This window comes from Gigantopelta aegis, chromosome 4 (genome assembly GCF_016097555.1).
Source record: "Gigantopelta aegis isolate Gae_Host chromosome 4, Gae_host_genome, whole genome shotgun sequence".
In the NCBI taxonomy this organism is placed as follows: domain Eukaryota; kingdom Metazoa; phylum Mollusca; class Gastropoda; order Neomphalida; family Peltospiridae; genus Gigantopelta; species Gigantopelta aegis.
In genome coordinates this window covers 2,855,939-2,878,953 of record NC_054702.1, presented here as the reverse complement: position 1 = coordinate 2,878,953, position 23,015 = coordinate 2,855,939, and the positions used below count along the sequence as shown (strand labels likewise).

The 23,015-nt window shown below is 41.1% G+C and overlaps 1 protein-coding gene across 1 annotated transcript in view; it reads right to left on the bottom strand.

Annotated features, from left to right (window-relative positions):
- Positions 1–5,546: 5,546 nt before the first annotated feature.
- LOC121372489 (protein CIP2A homolog) overlaps positions 5,547–23,015 on the bottom strand; it is a 60,543-nt gene continuing 43,074 nt past the window's right edge. The window contains exons 17-22 of the mRNA XM_041498826.1: positions 22,201–22,311; positions 18,407–18,540; positions 16,041–16,103; positions 12,409–12,522; positions 10,767–10,849; positions 5,547–5,767 (exon numbers count right to left, since the gene is read on the bottom strand). Of these exons, the coding sequence (XP_041354760.1) occupies positions 5,562–5,767; positions 10,767–10,849; positions 12,409–12,522; positions 16,041–16,103; positions 18,407–18,540; positions 22,201–22,311 (711 nt within the window). The 3' untranslated portion in view covers positions 5,547–5,561. The remainder of the gene's footprint in view (positions 5,768–10,766; positions 10,850–12,408; positions 12,523–16,040; positions 16,104–18,406; positions 18,541–22,200; positions 22,312–23,015) is intronic.

Below are 23,015 nucleotides of genomic sequence, written 5' to 3'. Positions count from 1 at the left end.
TGATAGTTTATACGTACTGTGCTTGATGGATTCAAGTTCTCACCCCTCTCCCATCTAAACCAGTGCCCGTGATGGTAGAATGTTCGTCCGAGGTCTGATAGTTTATACGTACTGTGCTTGATGGATTCAAGTTCTCACCCCTCTCCCATCTAAACCAGTGCCCGTGATGGTAGAATGTTCGTCCGAGGTCTGATAGTTTATACGTACTGTGCTTGATGGATTCAAGTTCTCACCCCTCTCCCATCTAAACCAGTGCCCGTGATGGTAGAATGTTCGTCCGAGGTCTGATAGTTTATACGTACTGTGCTTGATGGATTCAAGTTCTCACCCCTCTCCCATCTAAACCAGTGCCCGTGATGGTAGAATGTTCGTCCGAGGTCTGATAGTTTATACGTACTGTGCTTGATGGATTCAAGTTCTCACCCCTCTCCCATCTAAACCAGTGCCCGTGATGGTAGAATGTTCGTCCGAGGTCTGATAGTTTATACGTACTGTGCTTGATGGATTCAAGTTCTCACCCCTCTCCCATCTAAACCAGTGCCCGTGATGGTAGAATGTTCGTCCGAGGTCTGATAGTTTATACGTACTGTGCTTGATGGATTCAAGTTCTCACCCCTCTCCCATCTAAACCAGTGCCCGTGATGGTAGAATGTTCGTCCGAGGTCTGATAGTTTATACGTACTGTGCTTGATGGATTCAAGTTCTCACCCCTCTCCCATCTAAACCAGTGCCCGTGATGGTAGAATGTTCGTCCGAGGTCTGATAGTTTATACGTACTGTGCTTGATGGATTCAAGTTCTCACCCCTCTCCCATCTAAACCAGTGCCCGTGATGGTAGAATGTTCGTCCGAGGTCTGATAGTTTATACGTACTGTGCTTGATGGATTCAAGTTCTCACCCCTCTCCCATCTAAACCAGTGCCCGTGATGGTAGAATGTTCGTCCGAGGTCTGATAGTTTATACGTACTGTGCTTGATGGATTCAAGTTCTCACCCCTCTCCCATCTAAACCAGTGCCCGTGATGGTAGAATGTTCGTCCGAGGTCTGATAGTTTATACGTACTGTGCTTGATGGATTCAAGTTCTCACCCCTCTCCCATCTAAACCAGTGCCCGTGATGGTAGAATGTTCGTCCGAGGTCTGATAGTTTATACGTACTGTGCTTGATGGATTCAAGTTCTCACCCCTCTCCCATCTAAACCAGTGCCCGTGATGGTAGAATGTTCGTCCGAGGTCTGATAGTTTATACGTACTGTGCTTGATGGATTCAAGTTCTCACCCCTCTCCCATCTAAACCAGTGCCCGTGATGGTAGAATGTTCGTCCGAGGTCTGATAGTTTATACGTACTGTGCTTGATGGATTCAAGTTCTCACCCCTCTCCCATCTAAACCAGTGCCCGTGATGGTAGAATGTTCGTCCGAGGTCTGATAGTTTATACGTACTGTGCTTGATGGATTCAAGTTCTCACCCCTCTCCCATCTAAACCAGTGCCCGTGATGGTAGAATGTTCGTCCGAGGTCTGATAGTTTATACGTACTGTGCTTGATGGATTCAAGTTCTCACCCCTCTCCCATCTAAACCAGTGCCCGTGATGGTAGAATGTTCGTCCGAGGTCTGATAGTTTATACGTACTGTGCTTGATGGATTCAAGTTCTCACCCCTCTCCCATCTAAACCAGTGCCCGTGATGGTAGAATGTTCGTCCGAGGTCTGATAGTTTATACGTACTGTGCTTGATGGATTCAAGTTCTCACCCCTCTCCCATCTAAACCAGTGCCCGTGATGGTAGAATGTTCGTCCGAGGTCTGATAGTTTATACGTACTGTGCTTGATGGATTCAAGTTCTCACCCCTCTCCCATCTAAACCAGTGCCCGTGATGGTAGAATGTTCGTCCGAGGTCTGATAGTTTATACGTACTGTGCTTGATGGATTCAAGTTCTCACCCCTCTCCCATCTAAACCAGTGCCCGTGATGGTAGAATGTTCGTCCGAGGTCTGATAGTTTATACGTACTGTGCTTGATGGATTCAAGTTCTCACCCCTCTCCCATCTAAACCAGTGCCCGTGATGGTAGAATGTTCGTCCGAGGTCTGATAGTTTATACGTACTGTGCTTGATGGATTCAAGTTCTCACCCCTCTCCCATCTAAACCAGTGCCCGTGATGGTAGAATGTTCGTCCGAGGTCTGATAGTTTATACGTACTGTGCTTGATGGATTCAAGTTCTCACCCCTCTCCCATCTAAACCAGTGCCCGTGATGGTAGAATGTTCGTCCGAGGTCTGATAGTTTATACGTACTGTGCTTGATGGATTCAAGTTCTCACCCCTCTCCCATCTAAACCAGTGCCCGTGATGGTAGAATGTTCGTCCGAGGTCTGATAGTTTATACGTACTGTGCTTGATGGATTCAAGTTCTCACCCCTCTCCCATCTAAACCAGTGCCCGTGATGGTAGAATGTTCGTCCGAGGTCTGATAGTTTATACGTACTGTGCTTGATGGATTCAAGTTCTCACCCCTCTCCCATCTAAACCAGTGCCCGTGATGGTAGAATGTTCGTCCGAGGTCTGATAGTTTATACGTACTGTGCTTGATGGATTCAAGTTCTCACCCCTCTCCCATCTAAACCAGTGCCCGTGATGGTAGAATGTTCGTCCGAGGTCTGATAGTTTATACGTACTGTGCTTGATGGATTCAAGTTCTCACCCCTCTCCCATCTAAACCAGTGCCCGTGATGGTAGAATGTTCGTCCGAGGTCTGATAGTTTATACGTACTGTGCTTGATGGATTCAAGTTCTCACCCCTCTCCCATCTAAACCAGTGCCCGTGATGGTAGAATGTTCGTCCGAGGTCTGATAGTTTATACGTACTGTGCTTGATGGATTCAAGTTCTCACCCCTCTCCCATCTAAACCAGTGCCCGTGATGGTAGAATGTTCGTCCGAGGTCTGATAGTTTATACGTACTGTGCTTGATGGATTCAAGTTCTCACCCCTCTCCCATCTAAACCAGTGCCCGTGATGGTAGAATGTTCGTCCGAGGTCTGATAGTTTATACGTACTGTGCTTGATGGATTCAAGTTCTCACCCCTCTCCCATCTAAACCAGTGCCCGTGATGGTAGAATGTTCGTCCGAGGTCTGATAGTTTATACGTACTGTGCTTGATGGATTCAAGTTCTCACCCCTCTCCCATCTAAACCAGTGCCCGTGATGGTAGAATGTTCGTCCGAGGTCTGATAGTTTATACGTACTGTGCTTGATGGATTCAAGTTCTCACCCCTCTCCCATCTAAACCAGTGCCCGTGATGGTAGAATGTTCGTCCGAGGTCTGATAGTTTATACGTACTGTGCTTGATGGATTCAAGTTCTCACCCCTCTCCCATCTAAACCAGTGCCCGTGATGGTAGAATGTTCGTCCGAGGTCTGATAGTTTATACGTACTGTGCTTGATGGATTCAAGTTCTCACCCCTCTCCCATCTAAACCAGTGCCCGTGATGGTAGAATGTTCGTCCGAGGTCTGATAGTTTATACGTACTGTGCTTGATGGATTCAAGTTCTCACCCCTCTCCCATCTAAACCAGTGCCCGTGATGGTAGAATGTTCGTCCGAGGTCTGATAGTTTATACGTACTGTGCTTGATGGATTCAAGTTCTCACCCCTCTCCCATCTAAACCAGTGCCCGTGATGGTAGAATGTTCGTCCGAGGTCTGATAGTTTATACGTACTGTGCTTGATGGATTCAAGTTCTCACCCCTCTCCCATCTAAACCAGTGCCCGTGATGGTAGAATGTTCGTCCGAGGTCTGATAGTTTATACGTACTGTGCTTGATGGATTCAAGTTCTCACCCCTCTCCCATCTAAACCAGTGCCCGTGATGGTAGAATGTTCGTCCGAGGTCTGATAGTTTATACGTACTGTGCTTGATGGATTCAAGTTCTCACCCCTCTCCCATCTAAACCAGTGCCCGTGATGGTAGAATGTTCGTCCGAGGTCTGATAGTTTATACGTACTGTGCTTGATGGATTCAAGTTCTCACCCCTCCCATCTAAACCAGTGCCCGTGATGGTAGAATGTTCGTCCGAGGTCTGATAGTTTATACGTACTGTGCTTGATGGATTCAAGTTCTCACCCCTCTCCCATCTAAACCAGTGCCCGTGATGGTAGAATGTTCGTCCGAGGTCTGATAGTTTATACGTACTGTGCTTGATGGATTCAAGTTCTCACCCCTCTCCCATCTAAACCAGTGCCCGTGATGGTAGAATGTTCGTCCGAGGTCTGATAGTTTATACGTACTGTGCTTGATGGATTCAAGTTCTCACCCCTCTCCCATCTAAACCAGTGCCCGTGATGGTAGAATGTTCGTCCGAGGTCTGATAGTTTATACGTACTGTGCTTGATGGATTCAAGTTCTCACCCCTCTCCCATCTAAACCAGTGCCCGTGATGGTAGAATGTTCGTCCGAGGTCTGATAGTTTATACGTACTGTGCTTGATGGATTCAAGTTCTCACCCCTCTCCCATCTAAACCAGTGCCCGTGATGGTAGAATGTTCGTCCGAGGTCTGATAGTTTATACGTACTGTGCTTGATGGATTCAAGTTCTCACCCCTCTCCCATCTAAACCAGTGCCCGTGATGGTAGAATGTTCGTCCGAGGTCTGATAGTTTATACGTACTGTGCTTGATGGATTCAAGTTCTCACCCCTCTCCCATCTAAACCAGTGCCCGTGATGGTAGAATGTTCGTCCGAGGTCTGATAGTTTATACGTACTGTGCTTGATGGATTCAAGTTCTCACCCCTCTCCCATCTAAACCAGTGCCCGTGATGGTAGAATGTTCGTCCGAGGTCTGATAGTTTATACGTACTGTGCTTGATGGATTCAAGTTCTCACCCCTCTCCCATCTAAACCAGTGCCCGTGATGGTAGAATGTTCGTCCGAGGTCTGATAGTTTATACGTACTGTGCTTGATGGATTCAAGTTCTCACCCCTCTCCCATCTAAACCAGTGCCCGTGATGGTAGAATGTTCGTCCGAGGTCTGATAGTTTATACGTACTGTGCTTGATGGATTCAAGTTCTCACCCCTCTCCCATCTAAACCAGTGCCCGTGATGGTAGAATGTTCGTCCGAGGTCTGATAGTTTATACGTACTGTGCTTGATGGATTCAAGTTCTCACCCCTCTCCCATCTAAACCAGTGCCCGTGATGGTAGAATGTTCGTCCGAGGTCTGATAGTTTATACGTACTGTGCTTGATGGATTCAAGTTCTCACCCCTCTCCCATCTAAACCAGTCCACAAATCCGTGTGGAGCAGGGGCGTGAGAGCAGGACATTATGCAGGGGGAGGGGGGGGGGGGTATCTAAACTGGTGAATAAAATTTGTAGAGGGAATATGAATCATGCTTGCTATTTGCAGGTGGGTTTTGATCCCCCCCAAACTCCCCCCAACCAACATACACGTGCCTGTAGTGAAATTACAATTTCTCAGTGATCTGTTACAACTCCCTCTGGGTGGGGAACTGGTACCAGGGTGTGAACCCAGAACCTACCAGCCGTTTATGTGATTGTCAAACAACTGTGTGAGAGAAGCCCACTATGCAACATGCCGATACCTTTTGCTGCAGCTCTCTGCGCAGTTGCTCGGCCCGCCCGATGTCGCTGCGCAGTTTATTGACTGCCAGCTCCAGGGCTTCTTTGTCTTTCTCCGTCTCGTCCTTGTCCCTCAGCGTCTTCTTGTGTCTCTCTTCGATCGCCAGAAGACTCTTTGTCACCTCTGTAAGTCAGTACAACAGATATTGGTAACAACAGTGTTAACAAGAGAACATAACAACATTGTTAAGTATCAGCCAACAGCTGATGTACTGTCTATGCTGGGGTGTTGTTAAAACATTCATTCTTTCAGTGTGAATGTTCTCAAAGCATTCTGGATGCACCCACATCTACCTTTGATTAGTTTGTTTTTTGTACAGTCAGCTCTTGGTTAAATCTTCAGTGGGGATTTAGTCCAGTGTTCTCATGTACTTTACTAAGCAGAACACCAACAAAACAAAAATGTTACCAACAGAACACCGGTCTAAAATGTCTTGTTTATCATATCTGTGTCTGTATATTGAGTGTTTCTATTGTCCTCATATCAATACATGTAGTAGCTGACACAAACACTGAGTTACATCCTAGTATATACTGTATCATACATACATAGTTAAATCCAGTTAATTACAAACATTACAATAACAAGAAACACACTGAATATACTGACGCTGACATTATAAAGTAGAAATTGTATTTAAAATGTATTTTCAGTCATTAAAACAGGCTGAGTCAGTCTGGGATCCTCATCGGTGAACCCATTGGCACTAGCGCACCACAACTGGTATATTAAAGCTTGTGGTATATGCTATCCTGTCTATGGGGTGGTGCATATAAAAGATTGATTGCTACTAATGGGAAAATGTAGCAGGTTTCCTCTCTAAGACTATATGTCAAAACTGCCAAATGTTTAACATCCAATAGCTGATGACTAATAAATCCTGGGCTCCCAGCAGAAATTGTGTTTCATTTTCACTTAGAAATATTTGAAATCAAACACTGCTCAATTAGTCTGGGCGAGATAGCCCCAAAACAGGCCTAACCTTCCAAAAAATATACCAAAGCTGTATTTGGTACCATTCGAAGCAGAATTTTATGCAGTTTAACATACTCGGAGCCTGACTCTGAGTCTGTTGGGGAAATTATTTTATGTTTATTTATGTAGAGGGGGTAACGCTGTAAAATACGGGGAAATTTATGAACGCCCAAATTAGGTAATTTTGAAGATATACTTCCTTTTAAAGTACCTATTAGCTTATAAGTGGTTATAATAAAGAAGCCATCATCATGTCAGAGTCTGGTCTCAGCGTTGCTTTCGAAACAGTATTTGGAAAGGTTGTGGTAACACACATTCTCACTGGGAAAACAATTGCAGGGGCTCTCAGAGCATTTTTCTGTTCGAGTCTGTTAACTTCAAACTGTTGTCTTAGTTTTTCCCAGCAACGATCACTATTGAATCAAATGAAACTGAGTTTGATGCTGGTAGTGAAGAAGATTATTCGCACAATGACAGTGAGTCAGACATGAATGATGATGATGGTGCCAGCTGTGATGAAAGCGATGACGTAGGAGACGATGATGATGACAGGAGTAAGAATCTCGTTAGTATGGGGAACAGTACCCTGAAGCCACTATCTTATGTGGAAGTTGAGAAGATAGACTTACTTTGTGGCACATCAAAGGAGACTATCAAGGTGGACTAGAAGAGATCACCAAGTCGTTAGAACTGAAGAACTTGGGAGAAAACCTTGGCAAACTGAAGGAAGAGTTGGGAAAATCGTCTCATACAGCCAAATTATGGATACAATGCCTTGGTATGTCAGCATCATCAAATAATTCATTCGTGCAGAGAGGACCGATAATTGGAGTCTGCATCTGCAAACAGTTGGCAAGATGATCAATCTATTTGCAGCAGCTGGGCATGTGCACTATGCCAAGTCTACAAGGATGTACTTGCAGCAGATGCTTCAATTGAATACAGACTATCCATGTATGTATGAAAGTTTCCATGAGCATGGATATCATACTGTGCGCCGGAGTAATAGATATTGGGCAGGGTTATGGACCGACCTTATCATCGAACAGGTCTTAATGCAATCCTTGAAAAGTCGAGAGGGTCTAACACGGGGGCGAGGAGTAACAGAATCAGTACGCACTACCTGGATAAACAGCATGCACCGATGTGCTGCAATCCACAATGCGATGAGTGCACTCACAAAGATGGAACACAGAACGAGTGAACAGCACATAGATCTAAGCACGAGTCGGAGATCACGAGATTGGTCGGATATGAAAAAGTTGGCCGTGTGGTTCGGAAACCACAATCCATTTGACTCTGACGTCCCGACCCTGAAAAGTCTGTCAACTGGTTTAACTGCTGGGGAGAATGACGGTATCAGTTGTGACGATGCAGAAGCAGTTGGAGTTAAGATACAGCAGAAGCTAGATGGAGTGTGCTTTGAAGATGACTCAATTAGTAGAAAAGACCAAGTACGCACACTTGAATGGTTACAAAAAGGGAGTGAAAGTGGACAAAAAGGTGGTGCACATTGACCCACTTGTACTGTTCGTCAAGACCGAGAAGTCCAAATCAACAACTTCAACTATGAGTTCACATCTGAGCCCACTGCCCTTTTCAAAAATGAGTTCATGAGAAAAACATGAAAGTCGGAATTACGCAAGTTTACTTAAGCAATCACTTCGCGTTAAAAAGCCAAATGCTGACTGTTGTGTTGTGGACGGTGGTGCAGCTCTCCACCAATCTCCATGGGTTCTGCAATGCGCCTACAATGATCTGGCTTCTCACTTCATCAAACACATTGTTTCACATTGCATGGCAGCTACGAAATATACGTGGTCTTCGATGCTTACAACTCTGATCGTTCGATAAAAACAAATGAACAGCAACAACGTCAAACTAGTGGTAGGGTGGCTGCTAATGTTACAATCACCATACATGGAAGCATGCACGTGTCAACAAAGGGTGAGTTCCTTCGTAATAACTCCAATAAGAGTCAATTGATCAAGCTACTACGTCAGAGGCTGACTAAGCACCATATAGCAAACTCTCAAAGTGAGAGTGATGCTGATGCGCTCATTGTCAAAACTGCGATTGGTCTTGCCAAAACTGGAAAATCTGTAGTTGTGGCGAGCGATGACACCGACATATGTATTATGTTGATGAAACATGTGAAAACAACTATGGGAAATGTGTTCTATACAACATCAATGAAAGAGCGGTCTAGAGAAATGGCCTGTAAAGCATCAAGAATCAAAGCAGTGTCGATGTGGTGGAATATTCAAACTCTCGTGGACAAGTTGCCGATTCCTTCAGAACTTATCCTGTTAGCTCATGCCTGGGGAGGCTGTGACAAAACGTCTGCTACCTATGGCAAAGGGAAACTCAAGATCCTGCAAACACTGAAGTCTGATATTATTCAGGAAGCTTTTTCTTGCTTTGCAAACTTAGATGCCACTCAAGAACAAATTGACACTGCGGGCAACACCCTTATGCTAAGTGTCTACAATGGAAAAGAGGATGATACGCTCACAACATTGTGTCATGCTGACTGGCATTTGATGGTACTGGGCAAGAAAAAGCTAACACCAGAAGCTCTGACCCTAACTGGGCGTGCAGTATACTTCCATGCACTCAGGGTGTATCTTCAGGTATGTGAATGGGCCACGCTGAACCTAGAATGCCTAGATCCGACTGAGTGGGGATGGAGATTCGAGAATGATCTCCTCCTTCCAATCAAGATTGACATTGATGCTGCGCCAGAGTTTATTCTATAGGTTGTGTGTTAAGCTGCAAATCAACATCAAGAAACGCATGCGGTACAATGGTGTGTAGCTGCAAGAAAAATGGCATGGCATGTGTCCCTGCATGCAGTGATTGTCGGGGTGTCTCTTGCAACAACGTTTCTGCTGACCAAACAGACGTCATCTTGGAAGATGATGCACTCGAAAATGTGTAAACTGGCTTGCTTTATTCGTGGATCTTTATTGGAATTTCAATTAAAAACCTTTCCTTTTATATAGCGCAGACTCTATATAACATTGATGCTGTGTCCTTACATTGTAGAAATTGTATTTAGGAGCCTTATACAAACCGTCTTATACAAAACGAATACCATTATATCGTATGATGTTACATTTAGTCCCCTGTGATTCAGGAAGTAGTAATGTTAGCAGCATATTTTCTACTTATTAAGGTTTAAGGCACTACTAATGTATAGTTTCATACTATAGGCGCCTATACCTGTAAGAGTTAGTAATAAATTTGTGTTAGTGAAGTTGCATGTGACTCTCTTTTCTCATTCTTGATGGCATTTTAACGTAAATTGGGCCCTCCACTACCCCTGAAACAAATCAAATTAAAAAAAAATCCCCAACAACCTCAGCGTGAGGCTCCTAATATATCAATCTACATATGATATGGCATCAGTGAGCCAAAAATCAGCTTTGGTATATTTTTTGGAAGGTCAAACCCTATCTCGCCCAGACTAAATGCTGTATTGCCTGTCAACAAAACCTGTAGTGTCCCTAGTCCACTGATATTGTTGACTGTTTTTACTAATACCACATCCCCTGCCTCGCCCTCACCCTCCACCATGCACATTACTAAAATCACCTGCGTCAGAATATTTAATGACATCTTTGGATTCACTGTCATTTTCATAATTGTTAACGTGGCTGACATTCATGTCATCAATTTCATCATCATTTGCAGTTTCAAAATCACTTTCATTGCCATGTGTGTTATTATCAAGCTCCCCTTCATTGTCGGACATTATTACTTTTAGGTGTTCTTCGGTGCTGACATGCCCACAGTTCACATTTGTGGAAAAATACACTTAAAAATGCCAAAAAAGTTTCAGCAAATTTACACTGACACAGGCAGACAACTTCCACTAATACCTATGCTGTAAAACGAATTCTGATTGGTCGAAAATAACGCCAAACTATTGCTAAACAGTTTGTTTACAAACAGGACCACGTGGAAGCTGGAAAAGCAGCTTCTAAGGTATACGTCAAATGACGTCAAGCTGGAAAACTGGCTTCTCAGGTTCATAGGGTTAAAACAGACTGAATAAGCTGAAAAGATCTCGTCACGGCAGCGAACTGAGCGCAGTCTGTAAGCAAGTTAAACTGGCTGTGTAACAAGTATAACAAGAGTTTACCTTGAAGCTTGTTCTCTTTGTCTTTAAGAATTCTGGCCAGCTGCTTGCTTTCATCCTCCAAAACGGACAACTGTTCGGTTGTGCTACAAACACAACATAATCATTACATCAACATAATCAGTATATTGTTTCAGTACAATAGTCTGTCCCATTCAGACAAACAAATTTAACTATTTTTCATGAGGTCACTGAACTAAATAATACAGGTTTTATATTAACAGAAAACAGCACCTTTTTTAATGTTCTTGTTATCACTTCTTTATATCACTGTAGACAACTCAACATAAACAGAATTAACAGTAAATGGCTTTAGATTTTAACTGCCCACTCACACATTTTTCTTGACACAAGCACAGGATCCCTAAAATGCAGGTATTACACAAACATCTAAAATAACTGCTTTCCCATAAATGTAATATAGAACAGTCTACTGACATGAAACATGCTGTGGTAATATACAGGGAAAAGGTAAACGACAAAAATCACAACACATCAGCAGTTAAAATGTAACACACACTATCTTGAAAACCTACAAAAACTGGAATATAGGAACACCTTCTATAAATGAAACAATTATTTTCCAAATAATAAACTGTATGTCGCAGTCTTTTGGGTTTTTTAAAGTTTCATTTCTTGATGAAACGTCAGGTTAAGTATTAAAAAACAAAAAATACAACCCAGAAAAAAACGGATAGGTTTCTTCAATCTATTATGGGGGAGAAGTTCTGACACAAACCAGAACTTGTGCCAGGATAGACATGGCAGAACCATCAATGGATATGGATACATCAAACGAGTTGTATGTCCCTTCCCGGTTTCTACCAGTACACGACCAACTACTACACCCATGTAATAAACCCGATATCTCACAGGTCGTGCTGGTGCTTCAGACACTTGTGGTGTTTCTACCAGTACACGACCAACTACTACACCCATGTAATAAACCCGATATCTCACATCGTGCTGGTGCTTCAGACACTCGTGGTGTTTCTACCAGTACAGAACCAACTACTAACCCACGTAATAAACCCGATATCTCACATCGTGCTGGTGCTTCAGACACTCGTGGTGTTTCTACCAGTACAGAACCAACTACTACACCCATGTAATAAACCCGATATCTCACATCGTGCTGGTGCTTCACACACTCGTGGTGTTTCTACCAGTACAGAACCAACTACTACACCCATGTAATAAACCCGATATCTCACATGTCGTGCTGGTGCTTCAGACACTCGTGGTGTTTCTACCAGTACACGACCAACTACTACACCCACGTAATAAACCCGATATCTCACATGTCGTGCTGGTGCTTCAGACACTCGTGGTGTTTCTACCAGTACACGACCAACTACTACACCCACGTAATAAACCCGATATCTCACATGTCGTGCTGGTGCTTCAGACACTCGTGGTGTTTCTACCAGTACACGACCAACTACTACACCCATGTAATAAACCCGATATCTCACATCGTGCTGGTACTTCAGACACTCGTGGTGTTTCTACCAGTACACGACCAACTACTACACCCATGTAATAAACCAGATATCTCACATCGTGCTGGTGCTTCAGACACTCGTGGTGTTTCTACCAGTACACGACCAACTACTACACCCATGTAATAAACCCGATATCTCACATGTCGTGCTGGTGCTTCAGACACTCGTGGTGTTTCTGCAGAATTTCATGCATTTCGCGTAGAGTCCGATGCTCCTGTTTCAGTGAGGAAAATGTCCGCTCTTGAATCTGGAACCTGAAAAAAGACTGACACGTGTCTTCAAAGGCAGGCAAACTACAGATACATTAGACTGTTTTGTGTGTGTTTTTGAGGCATTACACCAACACAAATAACAAAGAGTGACTGCAACTAAAACCCCATCCCTAGTGTTGAGCAAAATAACCATGTTACTGACATTCAATATCTCACACTGCCGACATTCAGTATCTCACACTGCCAACATTCAAAATCTCACACTGCTGACATTCAATATCTCACACTATTGACATTCACTATCTCACACTACTGACATTCACAGAACTGCCAACCCCTAGGCACAAGTGAGAGTAGCATTCATGACAAGCTGAGCCTAGCAAATGATATTTGAGCGTAGCATGGCTGAATAACTTTGAACACAAAGATGCATTATTCATTCTGCTAGCATCACATTACGGTAGTTCTCTTGTATTTCAAGTGAAAGAAACTGCTAAATAAACTTTTGAGACAGATCCTGTTACAAATGAGTCTTTCAGTATCTCACACCAACAACATTCAATATCTCTCACACTGACATTCAGTATCTCTCACACTGACATTCAATATCTAACACTACTGACATTCAATATCTAACTCTACTGACATTCAATATCTAACACTACTGACATTCAATATGTAACACTACTGACATTCAATATGTAACACTACTGACATTCAATATCTCTCACACTGACATTCAATATCTCTCACACTGACATTCAATAGCTAACACTACTGACATTCAATATCTCTCACACTAACATTTAATATCTCTCACACTGACATTCAATATCTAACACTACTGACATTCAATATCTAACACTACTGACATTCAATATCTCTCACACTGACATTCAATATCTCTCACACTGACATTCAATATCTAACACTACTGACATTCAATATCTAACACTACTGACATTCAATATCTCTCACACTGACATTCAGTATCTAACACTACTGACATTTAATATCTAACACTACTGACATTCAATATCTAACACTACTGACATTCAATATCTCTCACACTGACATTCAATATCTCTCACAGACATTCAATATCTAACACTACTGACATTCGGTCCCACATTAAATCTTCATACTTTATACAGACATTACGACACTAACAGTGACTGACATTTGTTTCTATTTTATTTTGTATGAAAGATTATTGTTTTGCTTCAAACTTTATGTTATGGTTCTCTATGGTTTTAATGTAATAATAATTTAAGAAATCCAACTTGATAATTTGTTATGTTCATGGAAGTATGAAACTAAACTGCTTTACACAGTGTATGAACGACATAGCCAATTAGTGTACAGGCGTTCACACGTACGTGTGTAAAGTGGTACTGGTATCCGGTGGCCGAACCTGGGATAGACATGCTCGAAACCTTCGTGGTATAGGAGCATGTAAATACTTTATTGATTGATTGGTTCATACGTCCAAGAACATCAAACATTTTCAGGTTCAATTTTAAAATTTCAAGTGTATAACTATTGCATCAATATTAAAAACCATAAAATAACAATTTGTAATCTTTCTTGAGGAATCCCCATTCTGTGCTTCATGTTTTTCTGTCAATAACCAAATGAGGGAACTCTGAAACATTTCCTACATAATACAAACAATTTTAAATGGAGGAACTCTAAAACATTTCCTACATAATACAAACAATTTAAAATGGGGGAACTCAAAAACATTTCCTACATAATACAAACAATTTAAAATGGGGGAACTCAAAAACATTTCCTACATAATACAAACAATTTTAAATGGGGGAACTCAAAAACATTTCCTACATAATACAAAAATTTTAAATGGGGAAACTCAAAAACATTTCCTACATAATACAAACAATTTTAAACACATAAATAAAATTTACTGATTCAACATTAGCAACTAACATAAACATAATAAGTTAAAGTTTGTTGTGTTTAATGACACCACTAGAGCACATTTGGTAATTTTTACATATAATCTTAGACAGGAAACCGGCTACATTTTACCCTTATTAGCAAGGGATCTTTTACATGCACTATCCCATACCACGACCTTTGATATATCAGTCGTGGAGCACTGGCTGGAATGAGAAACAGCCCAATGGGCTCACCAACGAATTAACGTAAAGAATCATTTTATTAATTTGAAATAAACTCCTCCCAGCTGAAATGATTTATTTTGTTTTCTAAGGTTTGCCTGTAGTGGTGCAAAATTAAGATTCATTGGTTTTTTAAAGGAGGGGACAATTAAGGCATTTGGCCTGGTATGCATATTCAACGATATATAATGCACATTATTGCTTAATATCAACAAGTATAATCGTATACTTAATTAATAAAATGGTTAAATGTGATGGCTATTATATATAACGGGTGCAGCCATTTTGTACCATCCCAGTGAATACGCCCTCTGGCGAGCTGGTGGTTACGTAATACCTAACATGTCACGTCAGCAATTAAGTCTTCGAACTGAAGAAACAAAACATACCTGATTTTTGCAGATGCATTGCAATGTTCTGTAATTATATCCATCCTAGTACGTCAGCACCAATTACATATTATTTTTCAATACAAAATAAACCACCATTGTCAAAGTGTTGAAATAACTATATTATGTTTCGTACATAAATTAACCCACATACTGAAACAATAATTGGAGTGTTTTCTTGGTTAATTGGTCTTTTCTTTCTGTGGTTCCTGATTGGCAGGTGTATATTCAGACAGTTCCCAGACACTGTGTCTAGACACACTAAAAAGACTGCCTCTTTTATGAAGATCACAGGGTATTGTGTGATAACAGCAAGGATACACCTCAAATCGTAATGGGCATTACCAACTGCCCTGCTTTATTACTGTAAAGTAATTCTATAAAACCCTTGATTAAGTAGACTTTCCCATCTAAAATTGCAAAACTGACCAATTACATGGTCCCAAAGAAAAGAAAAGTATCACTTGGGTATCTGAGTGGTAGTTTTTGCTCGAACGTGCCCTACCAATAGGCCTAATAGTATGCATTTTTTCTTTGGATTTAAAAAAATATATATATACTATAACTCCATTTCATTCTATTGATGTAACCTGAAATATATTTAGTTAAATAGTTTATTATACTATCAAGTCATTTATGTTATTTTACAAGTCAGGCTGATGAAAGCGAAGCGCCTTGTCGTAAATTAGAGCGTTTGTTTACTCTGTACATAGAGAAGATGGATGGAGCTGACGTCACTTTGCCCCAAGCTATACCACCGGACGTCACAAAAACTAAACTAAATGGCTGCCCTCAGTTAGCAGGAATAATCATGTTTTTTTATTAAATCTAAAATTACGCGTTTTTCATTTGTTAAAGTGTCAGTATGTGTTGGTTGTCCGGGTATGCATCTTTCCAACACATACGGCTCTTGTTTGGGTTGAACCTATCTTTATTACTTTTATGTCACATGATATCATTTTGACCAATCCAAGCAGTTGTAACAAAAGAGTCTTTACAGACCAGAATATTTGACCAATAATATTACTTTTCTAGAAGTGTGGCGTGCTCGTTCTTGAGAACTTCCAGCTCACTTGCCTTGGCCTCCAGTCTGAAAACATACACAGAACAAGTCAGTACAGGTACATTGTTCATAGCAGAAAACATACACAGAACAAGTCGGTACAGCTACACCATTCATAGCAGAAAACATACACAGAACAAGTTGGTACAAGCACACCATTCATAGCAGAAAACATACACAGAACAGGTTGGTACAGGCACACCGTTCATAGCAGAAAACATACACAGAACAAGTTGGTACAGGTACACCGTTCATAGCAGAAAACATACACAGAACAGGTCAGTGCAGGTACACCGTTCATAGCAGAAAACATACACAGAACAGGTCGGTACAGGTACACCGTTCATAGCAGAAAACATACACAGAACAAGTCGGTACAGGCACACCGTTCATAGCAGAAAACATACACAGAACAGGTCGGTACAGGTACACCGTTCATAGCAGAAAACATACACAGAACAAGTCGGTACAGGCACACCGTTCATAGCAGAAAACATACACAGAACAAGTCGGTACAGGCACACCGTTCATAGCAGAAAACATACACAGAACAGGTCGGTACAGGCACACCGTTCATAGCAGAAAACATACACAGAACAGGTCGGTACAGGCACACCGTTCAAAGCAGAAAACATACACAGAACAGGTCGGTACAGGAACACCGTTCAAAGCAGAAAACATACACAGAACAGGTCGGTACAGGTACACCGTTCAAAGCAGAAAACATACACAGAACAAGTCGGTACAGGTACACCGTTCAAAGCAGAAAACATACACAGAACAAGTCGGTACAGGTACACCGTTCAAAGCAGAAAACATACACAGAACAAGTCGGTACAGGTACACCGTTCACACCGTTCATAGCAGAAAACATACACAGAACAGGTCGGTACAGGCACACCGTTCAAAGCAGAAAACATACACAGAACAGGTCGGTACAGGTACACCGTTCAAAGCAGAAAACATACACAGAACAAGTCGGTACAGGTACACCGTTCACACCGTTCATATCAGAAAACATACACAGAACAAGTCGGTACAGGTACACCGTTCACACCATTCAAAGCAGAAAACATACACAGAACAGGTCGGTACAGGTACACCGTTCAAAGCAGAAAACATACACAGAACAAGTCGGTACAGGTACACCGTTCACACCGTTCATAGCAGAAAACATACACAGAACAGGTCGGTACAGGCACACCGTTCAAAGCAGAAAACATACACAGAACAGGTCGGTACAGGTACACCGTTCAAAGCAGAAAACATACACAGAACAAGTCGGTACAGGTACACCGTTCAAAGCAGAAAACATACACAGAACAGGTCGGTACAGGTACACCGTTCAAAGCAGAAAACATACACAGAACAAGTCGGTACAGGTACACCGTTCATAGCAGAAAACATACACAGAATAGGTCGGTACAGGTACACCGTTCATAGCAGAAACATACACAGAACAAGTCGGTACAGGCACAACTTTCATAGCAGAAAACATACACGGAACAAGTCGGTACAGGCACAACTTTCATAGCAGAAAACATATACAGAACAAGTCGGCACAGGCACACCGTTCATAGCAGAAAACATACACAGAACACGTTGGCACAGGCACACCGTTCATAGCAGAAAACATACACAGAACAGGTCGGCACAGGCACACCGTTCATAGCAGAAAACATACACAGAACAGGTCGGTACAGGCACACCGTTCATAGCAGAAAACATACACATAAAAGGTCGATACAGGCACACCGTTCATAGCAGAAAACATACACAGAACAGGTCGGTACAGGCACACCGTTCATAGCAGAAAACATACACAGAACAGGTCGGTACAGGCACACCGTTCATAGCAGAAAACATACACAGAACAGGTCGGTACAGGCACACCGTTCATAGCAAAAAACATACACAGAACTGTACAGGCACACCGTTCATAGCAGAAAACATACACAGAACAGGTCAGTACAGGTACACCGTTCATAGCAGAAAACATACACAGAACAAGTCAGTAATGGAATATGTGGCATATAGTCCAGAATGTTCATCTTCTAAGTGTGAAAAATATCCACCTTACTGTAAGCTCACTAATCTGTTTGTCTGTCTGTGTCTACCTCCTTCTCTCATTCTACTTCCCTACTAAAATCTCTCTCTCTTTCTCACACACACACACACACACACACACACACACACACACACACACACACAGACAGACATACACACACATTACAGAGATATTTTTGCATGGCATGCTTTAACAAACAATGTCACTATCACAAAAGTTCTGAATAGCACATTTTGTATATTTAAACAAATAAAACCCTTACCTCTCTACTTCCATTTTTTGCAGATCGAAATCGTTTCTGAGGTTTTCAAAAGCGAGATTCTTGGAATTGAGCTGTTCGAGGTAATCGTCATTCTTACGTTCAGCTTCGTGCAGCAGACTCTTTAGGGTGTGTGTCTGGAACAAAATATAACAATACTCTAAACCCTGGACAGCAAACATCAAAACCCTGGACAATACACATCAAAACCCTACATCAAAACCCTGGACAATACACATCAAAACCCTGGACAACACACATCAAAACCCTGGACAATACCCATCAAAACCCTGGACAATACAGATCAAAACCCTGGACAATACACATCTAAACCCTGAACAATACACATCAAAACCCTGGGCAATACACACCTAAACACTGGACAACACACATCTAAACTATGGACAATACACATCTAAACCCTGGACAACACACATCTAAACCCTGGACAACACACATCTAAACACTGGACAACACACATCTAAACCATGGACAAGACACATATAAAGCCTGGACAAGACACATCTAAACACTGGACAACACACATTTAAACACTGGACAATACACATCTAAATATTGGACAACACACATCTAAACTAACTTGAAGTTGCATATACAGTTTACAAAAGCAAGTTGTATTAAGCTTGAGACATACAATAAAGAGATTATTGCCCTCATGTGTTTCAGTATCGTCAATATCATATATCAGGAATAAAAATAATGTATTATGCGAGCCTAATATATGATACTGATGATACAGAAACACACCACACTCTGGTAATAACCTCTATATCATTTTGAGAAAAATGTGATTGTGCTGCTGCAACATGACATAGTGTTTATCATATGTTTAGTTTTGTTGTCAGCTGCAGGCCCACAGAAATAACATCTGGAGTGGGGGAGGGAGAGACACAAGCCATATTTTTATCTTTATTTATATACAGCAGAAGAAAAAAATTGTCCTTGAATGGGTGTGTGTGTGTGTGTGTGGCACAAGCCTCCCCCCATTCCTGTAGCCCTGATCTGCACCTAATTTTTAAACACTAAGACATATTTGTTATAACTGAAGTCACACTTAGATTTTATTGTTTATATTATCCATTTTTGTACATGTGAAGTGTTTTTGATCATTCTGGTGTTTTTAATATCACAAAATGCATTTTTCATATTTTTAAAAACACATGTGCGTTTGAGAAGTAACAGTTATGGGGTCTAGTTTTAGTCTTTTTTAGAAGGTAATTCACCATTTCATTTCATGTTTCACTCTATTGTAACTTTATCCAAATGTGTTACAGGTTCCTAGATTAACTAAACTTAGTGTGCATTTTCATGGGTTGAAACTAGGGTGTGTCACTTTAAAGAAAACATACTAAGTAGGTATTAAAGGTACAATTAATGAAATTTGTAGAATCTATGCCAGTAAACACAATAACAGATGCATAATGTTAATAAATGAAAAATCCTTAAGTCATGCCCATTATGATTGTATAATCAAACTGTAAGGCAACACGCCACCATTTGTCATGCCGTTACTTGCTGTAGCAGCTTAATATAGCCTTTTGAAATCTTTGATGACTTCACGTAGGTTGACCTCTGTAGTATTTAAATAAGCCACTGGTCTGCAGCTACGTGTTATATGTAGTACTAACTGTGCAACCCACTGGTCTGCAGCTACGTGTTATATGTAGTACTAACTGTGCAACTCACTGGTCTGCAGCTACGTGTTATATGTAGTACTAACTGTGCAAGCCACTGGTCTGCAGCTACGTGTTATATGTAGTACTAACTGTGCAAGCCACTGGTCTGCAGCTACGTGTTATATGTAGTACTAACTGTGCAAGCCACTGGTCTGCAGCTACGTGTTATATGTAGTACTAACTGTGCAAGCCACTGGTCTGCAGCTACGTGTTATATGTAGTACTAACTGTGCAACCCACTGGTCTGCAGCTACGTGTTATATGTAGTACTAACTGTGCAAGTGGTATAGTGCCACGGTTCTCTCACATGAGGGTGGCTCACTCAAACATTTCAGGCTTCACCTACAGGGATAAAAATTGGCCTCTTTTTCACGAGAATCCATGTGGATTCCCATGGAAGCAGTCCACGGGTATCCTCCGATTCTAAAAATTTTCAGAGTACAACTGTATCAACAGTGTTAGTATATAGAATTCTGTGTCATATGCTACTAACTGTATATGGATTAGTGTATATAAAACAACCCTTACTATTTACTGAAAAGAATAACCAATTTGTCAGTAACAGTGTACCCAATTTTAAAGCATAAAAAAACAAAGAAACAATTTTTTTTTTTCAAACAGTTTTTTTAGTGGTTGGATCCATTTTTCTTTAGTGACTGTTTTTTTTAAGGTGTCTTAGCAGCCCTAAGTTCAGCCAGCAAACATTTGGCTAACGTTCGTGAACTAATTGATTGGTTCCCAATGTGGCCATTCGGTCTATGGACTTTTTTCCTCTCGGTCTGACTGAACATAGCGCAGGTTACTTTTCGAAGATTGCTTATTCGTAAACAGCCCATGGAGTACTTTTGCTGATGTATTACGTGCATTGGTTCAATGTTTGTATGGATATTACTTAAGTACATTTCCGCTACCGACAAAAAGATTTATTGATTAAAAAGAGCAGGTTATTAAAGGTTAGGAAGATAATATCAGCGAACTAACATAAAAAAGTTTGATGTATTACTAAATTTGGCACACTACTGTCCATTGTTATTATGTAAGAACTGAACAAACATGTTCCTTTCTGTTCTCTTCGTTGGCAATTTGGTTCATAGAAATGGACCAACCACGGCTTGGCTCCAGGCCAGACTAGTCTCAATAAACCACTATGTTTCAAACATGCATGCATTCGAATGTCTGCTACGCTTTTGAAGCCAGTTTAAACTGAAGCTTGATAACCAGACTATTTTTTATTTTATTATTATTATTTTTAATTGTATACCGTTTTACTACTGATTTTTCAATTTAATAAATTTGTGGAAATATTTCATGCAAATCCAAATAGATTCCGATGTATTATGCTTACACAAATCCTGGCGCGAATCGAATTCAGAGATTCGTGCAAATTTTTAGTCCTGACCTATGTTGATTTTTTACACGGTACTTGTCAGTAGTCACATGACCCTCTCGACAGTGTTGTATTTTTCACACAATATATTCTGATATAAAAACTGCATTGAACTGCATGGAGTAATTAATGGTGGTGTGTAACCGTAACTGGTTGACACATATACAGAACTTCACATACGTTGTTTTCGCTTCCTATTTATTGTACAAGTTTATTTTGCACAAGAATATATATCACGAGACTGTGTAGCGGTCGAGTACAATAAATTGGAAGCAAAAACAACATATGTGAAGTTCTGTATTTATTACACACCTTCTTTAATGTTTTACAAAAACAGCTTTTAATTTAACGTTATAACACTTTGTTAAAGCTATGATCAGAACTCCTTTTATGGATTTACTTAACGTTAAGAATCATACTCTGTGGCAGCCTTGTGTCATGTTTTTGAAATACGATGTGACGTAATTTGTAAATTATATATGACGTCAGTAAATACAAGGTGCTAACTGCAGTAAAAATTAAAAGGGAATTCCCCATTTAAAAGTTCCGGTCCAGATACAAAATAAATTTATCACACGGTTTCTTTATCACTATAGTAAGATTGAATAGGTATGTAATGAAAACCGAATACAACCAATGGTTTATGATAATAACAACACTGGTCAGTGTCCTGCTAATCACTGTATGTTATATACGAGAGTCGACAAAGATACCTCTGCCTCAAAGTGCGCCTCCCTTGCTCGGTTCTGCTGCAGCAGTCGGTCGGCCTGAGTCAGAGCCAGCGCCTTTGTCTCCATCAGGTTCTGTAAGTGTTCTGCATTCGTCTGTGAGACGAGGAAAAAATACTAGCATTCAAAGAAACATCGTTTCAAACACTCAACATATTTGTAATTAGACTTATACGGCATTGGTCATATGGTTAAGGACCACACAGATGAGAGACATAACCCATTGCTGCCTCTTCGTGGGCTACCCTTTTTCAATCAGCAGCAAGGGATCTTTTATCTGAACCTTCCCACATATACATCCCACGGCCTGGAAAGAAATATTCCACTGCTGGAGATCGATCCTAGTCTGAATGCATACCAGCCAAATGCGTTGCCATTGGACTACACCTTACCTTTTAGGTTTTTTTCATGAAGACTATCCCTTAAAAAACTTTTAAAATTCTAATGTATCCTAACCAACCCATAACATTTCAATATCAATAGTTTATTCAAGACTATTGTAGGTGGCTACAGGTGCCTTTTAACAACACCAGAATTGAGCACTGAACATTCTCCGAAGTGGTTACATTAAGCAAAACAGCAAAAGGTGTGTGGTATGGCCACACGATATGAGCACTTGTCACAGTTGGGGACACAATGACTGTGATGTGAACATGGACAGAAAAGAATATCATAGAAGGTGGTGCTAGATACGGTAAAAATTAAAAGGGGGCAGTGGGATGAAAACACCACAAAAAATCCCAAACATTTATATATTGATAAAAAGAAAGGGGGAGGGAAAGAGAGAAAAAATAGACAGT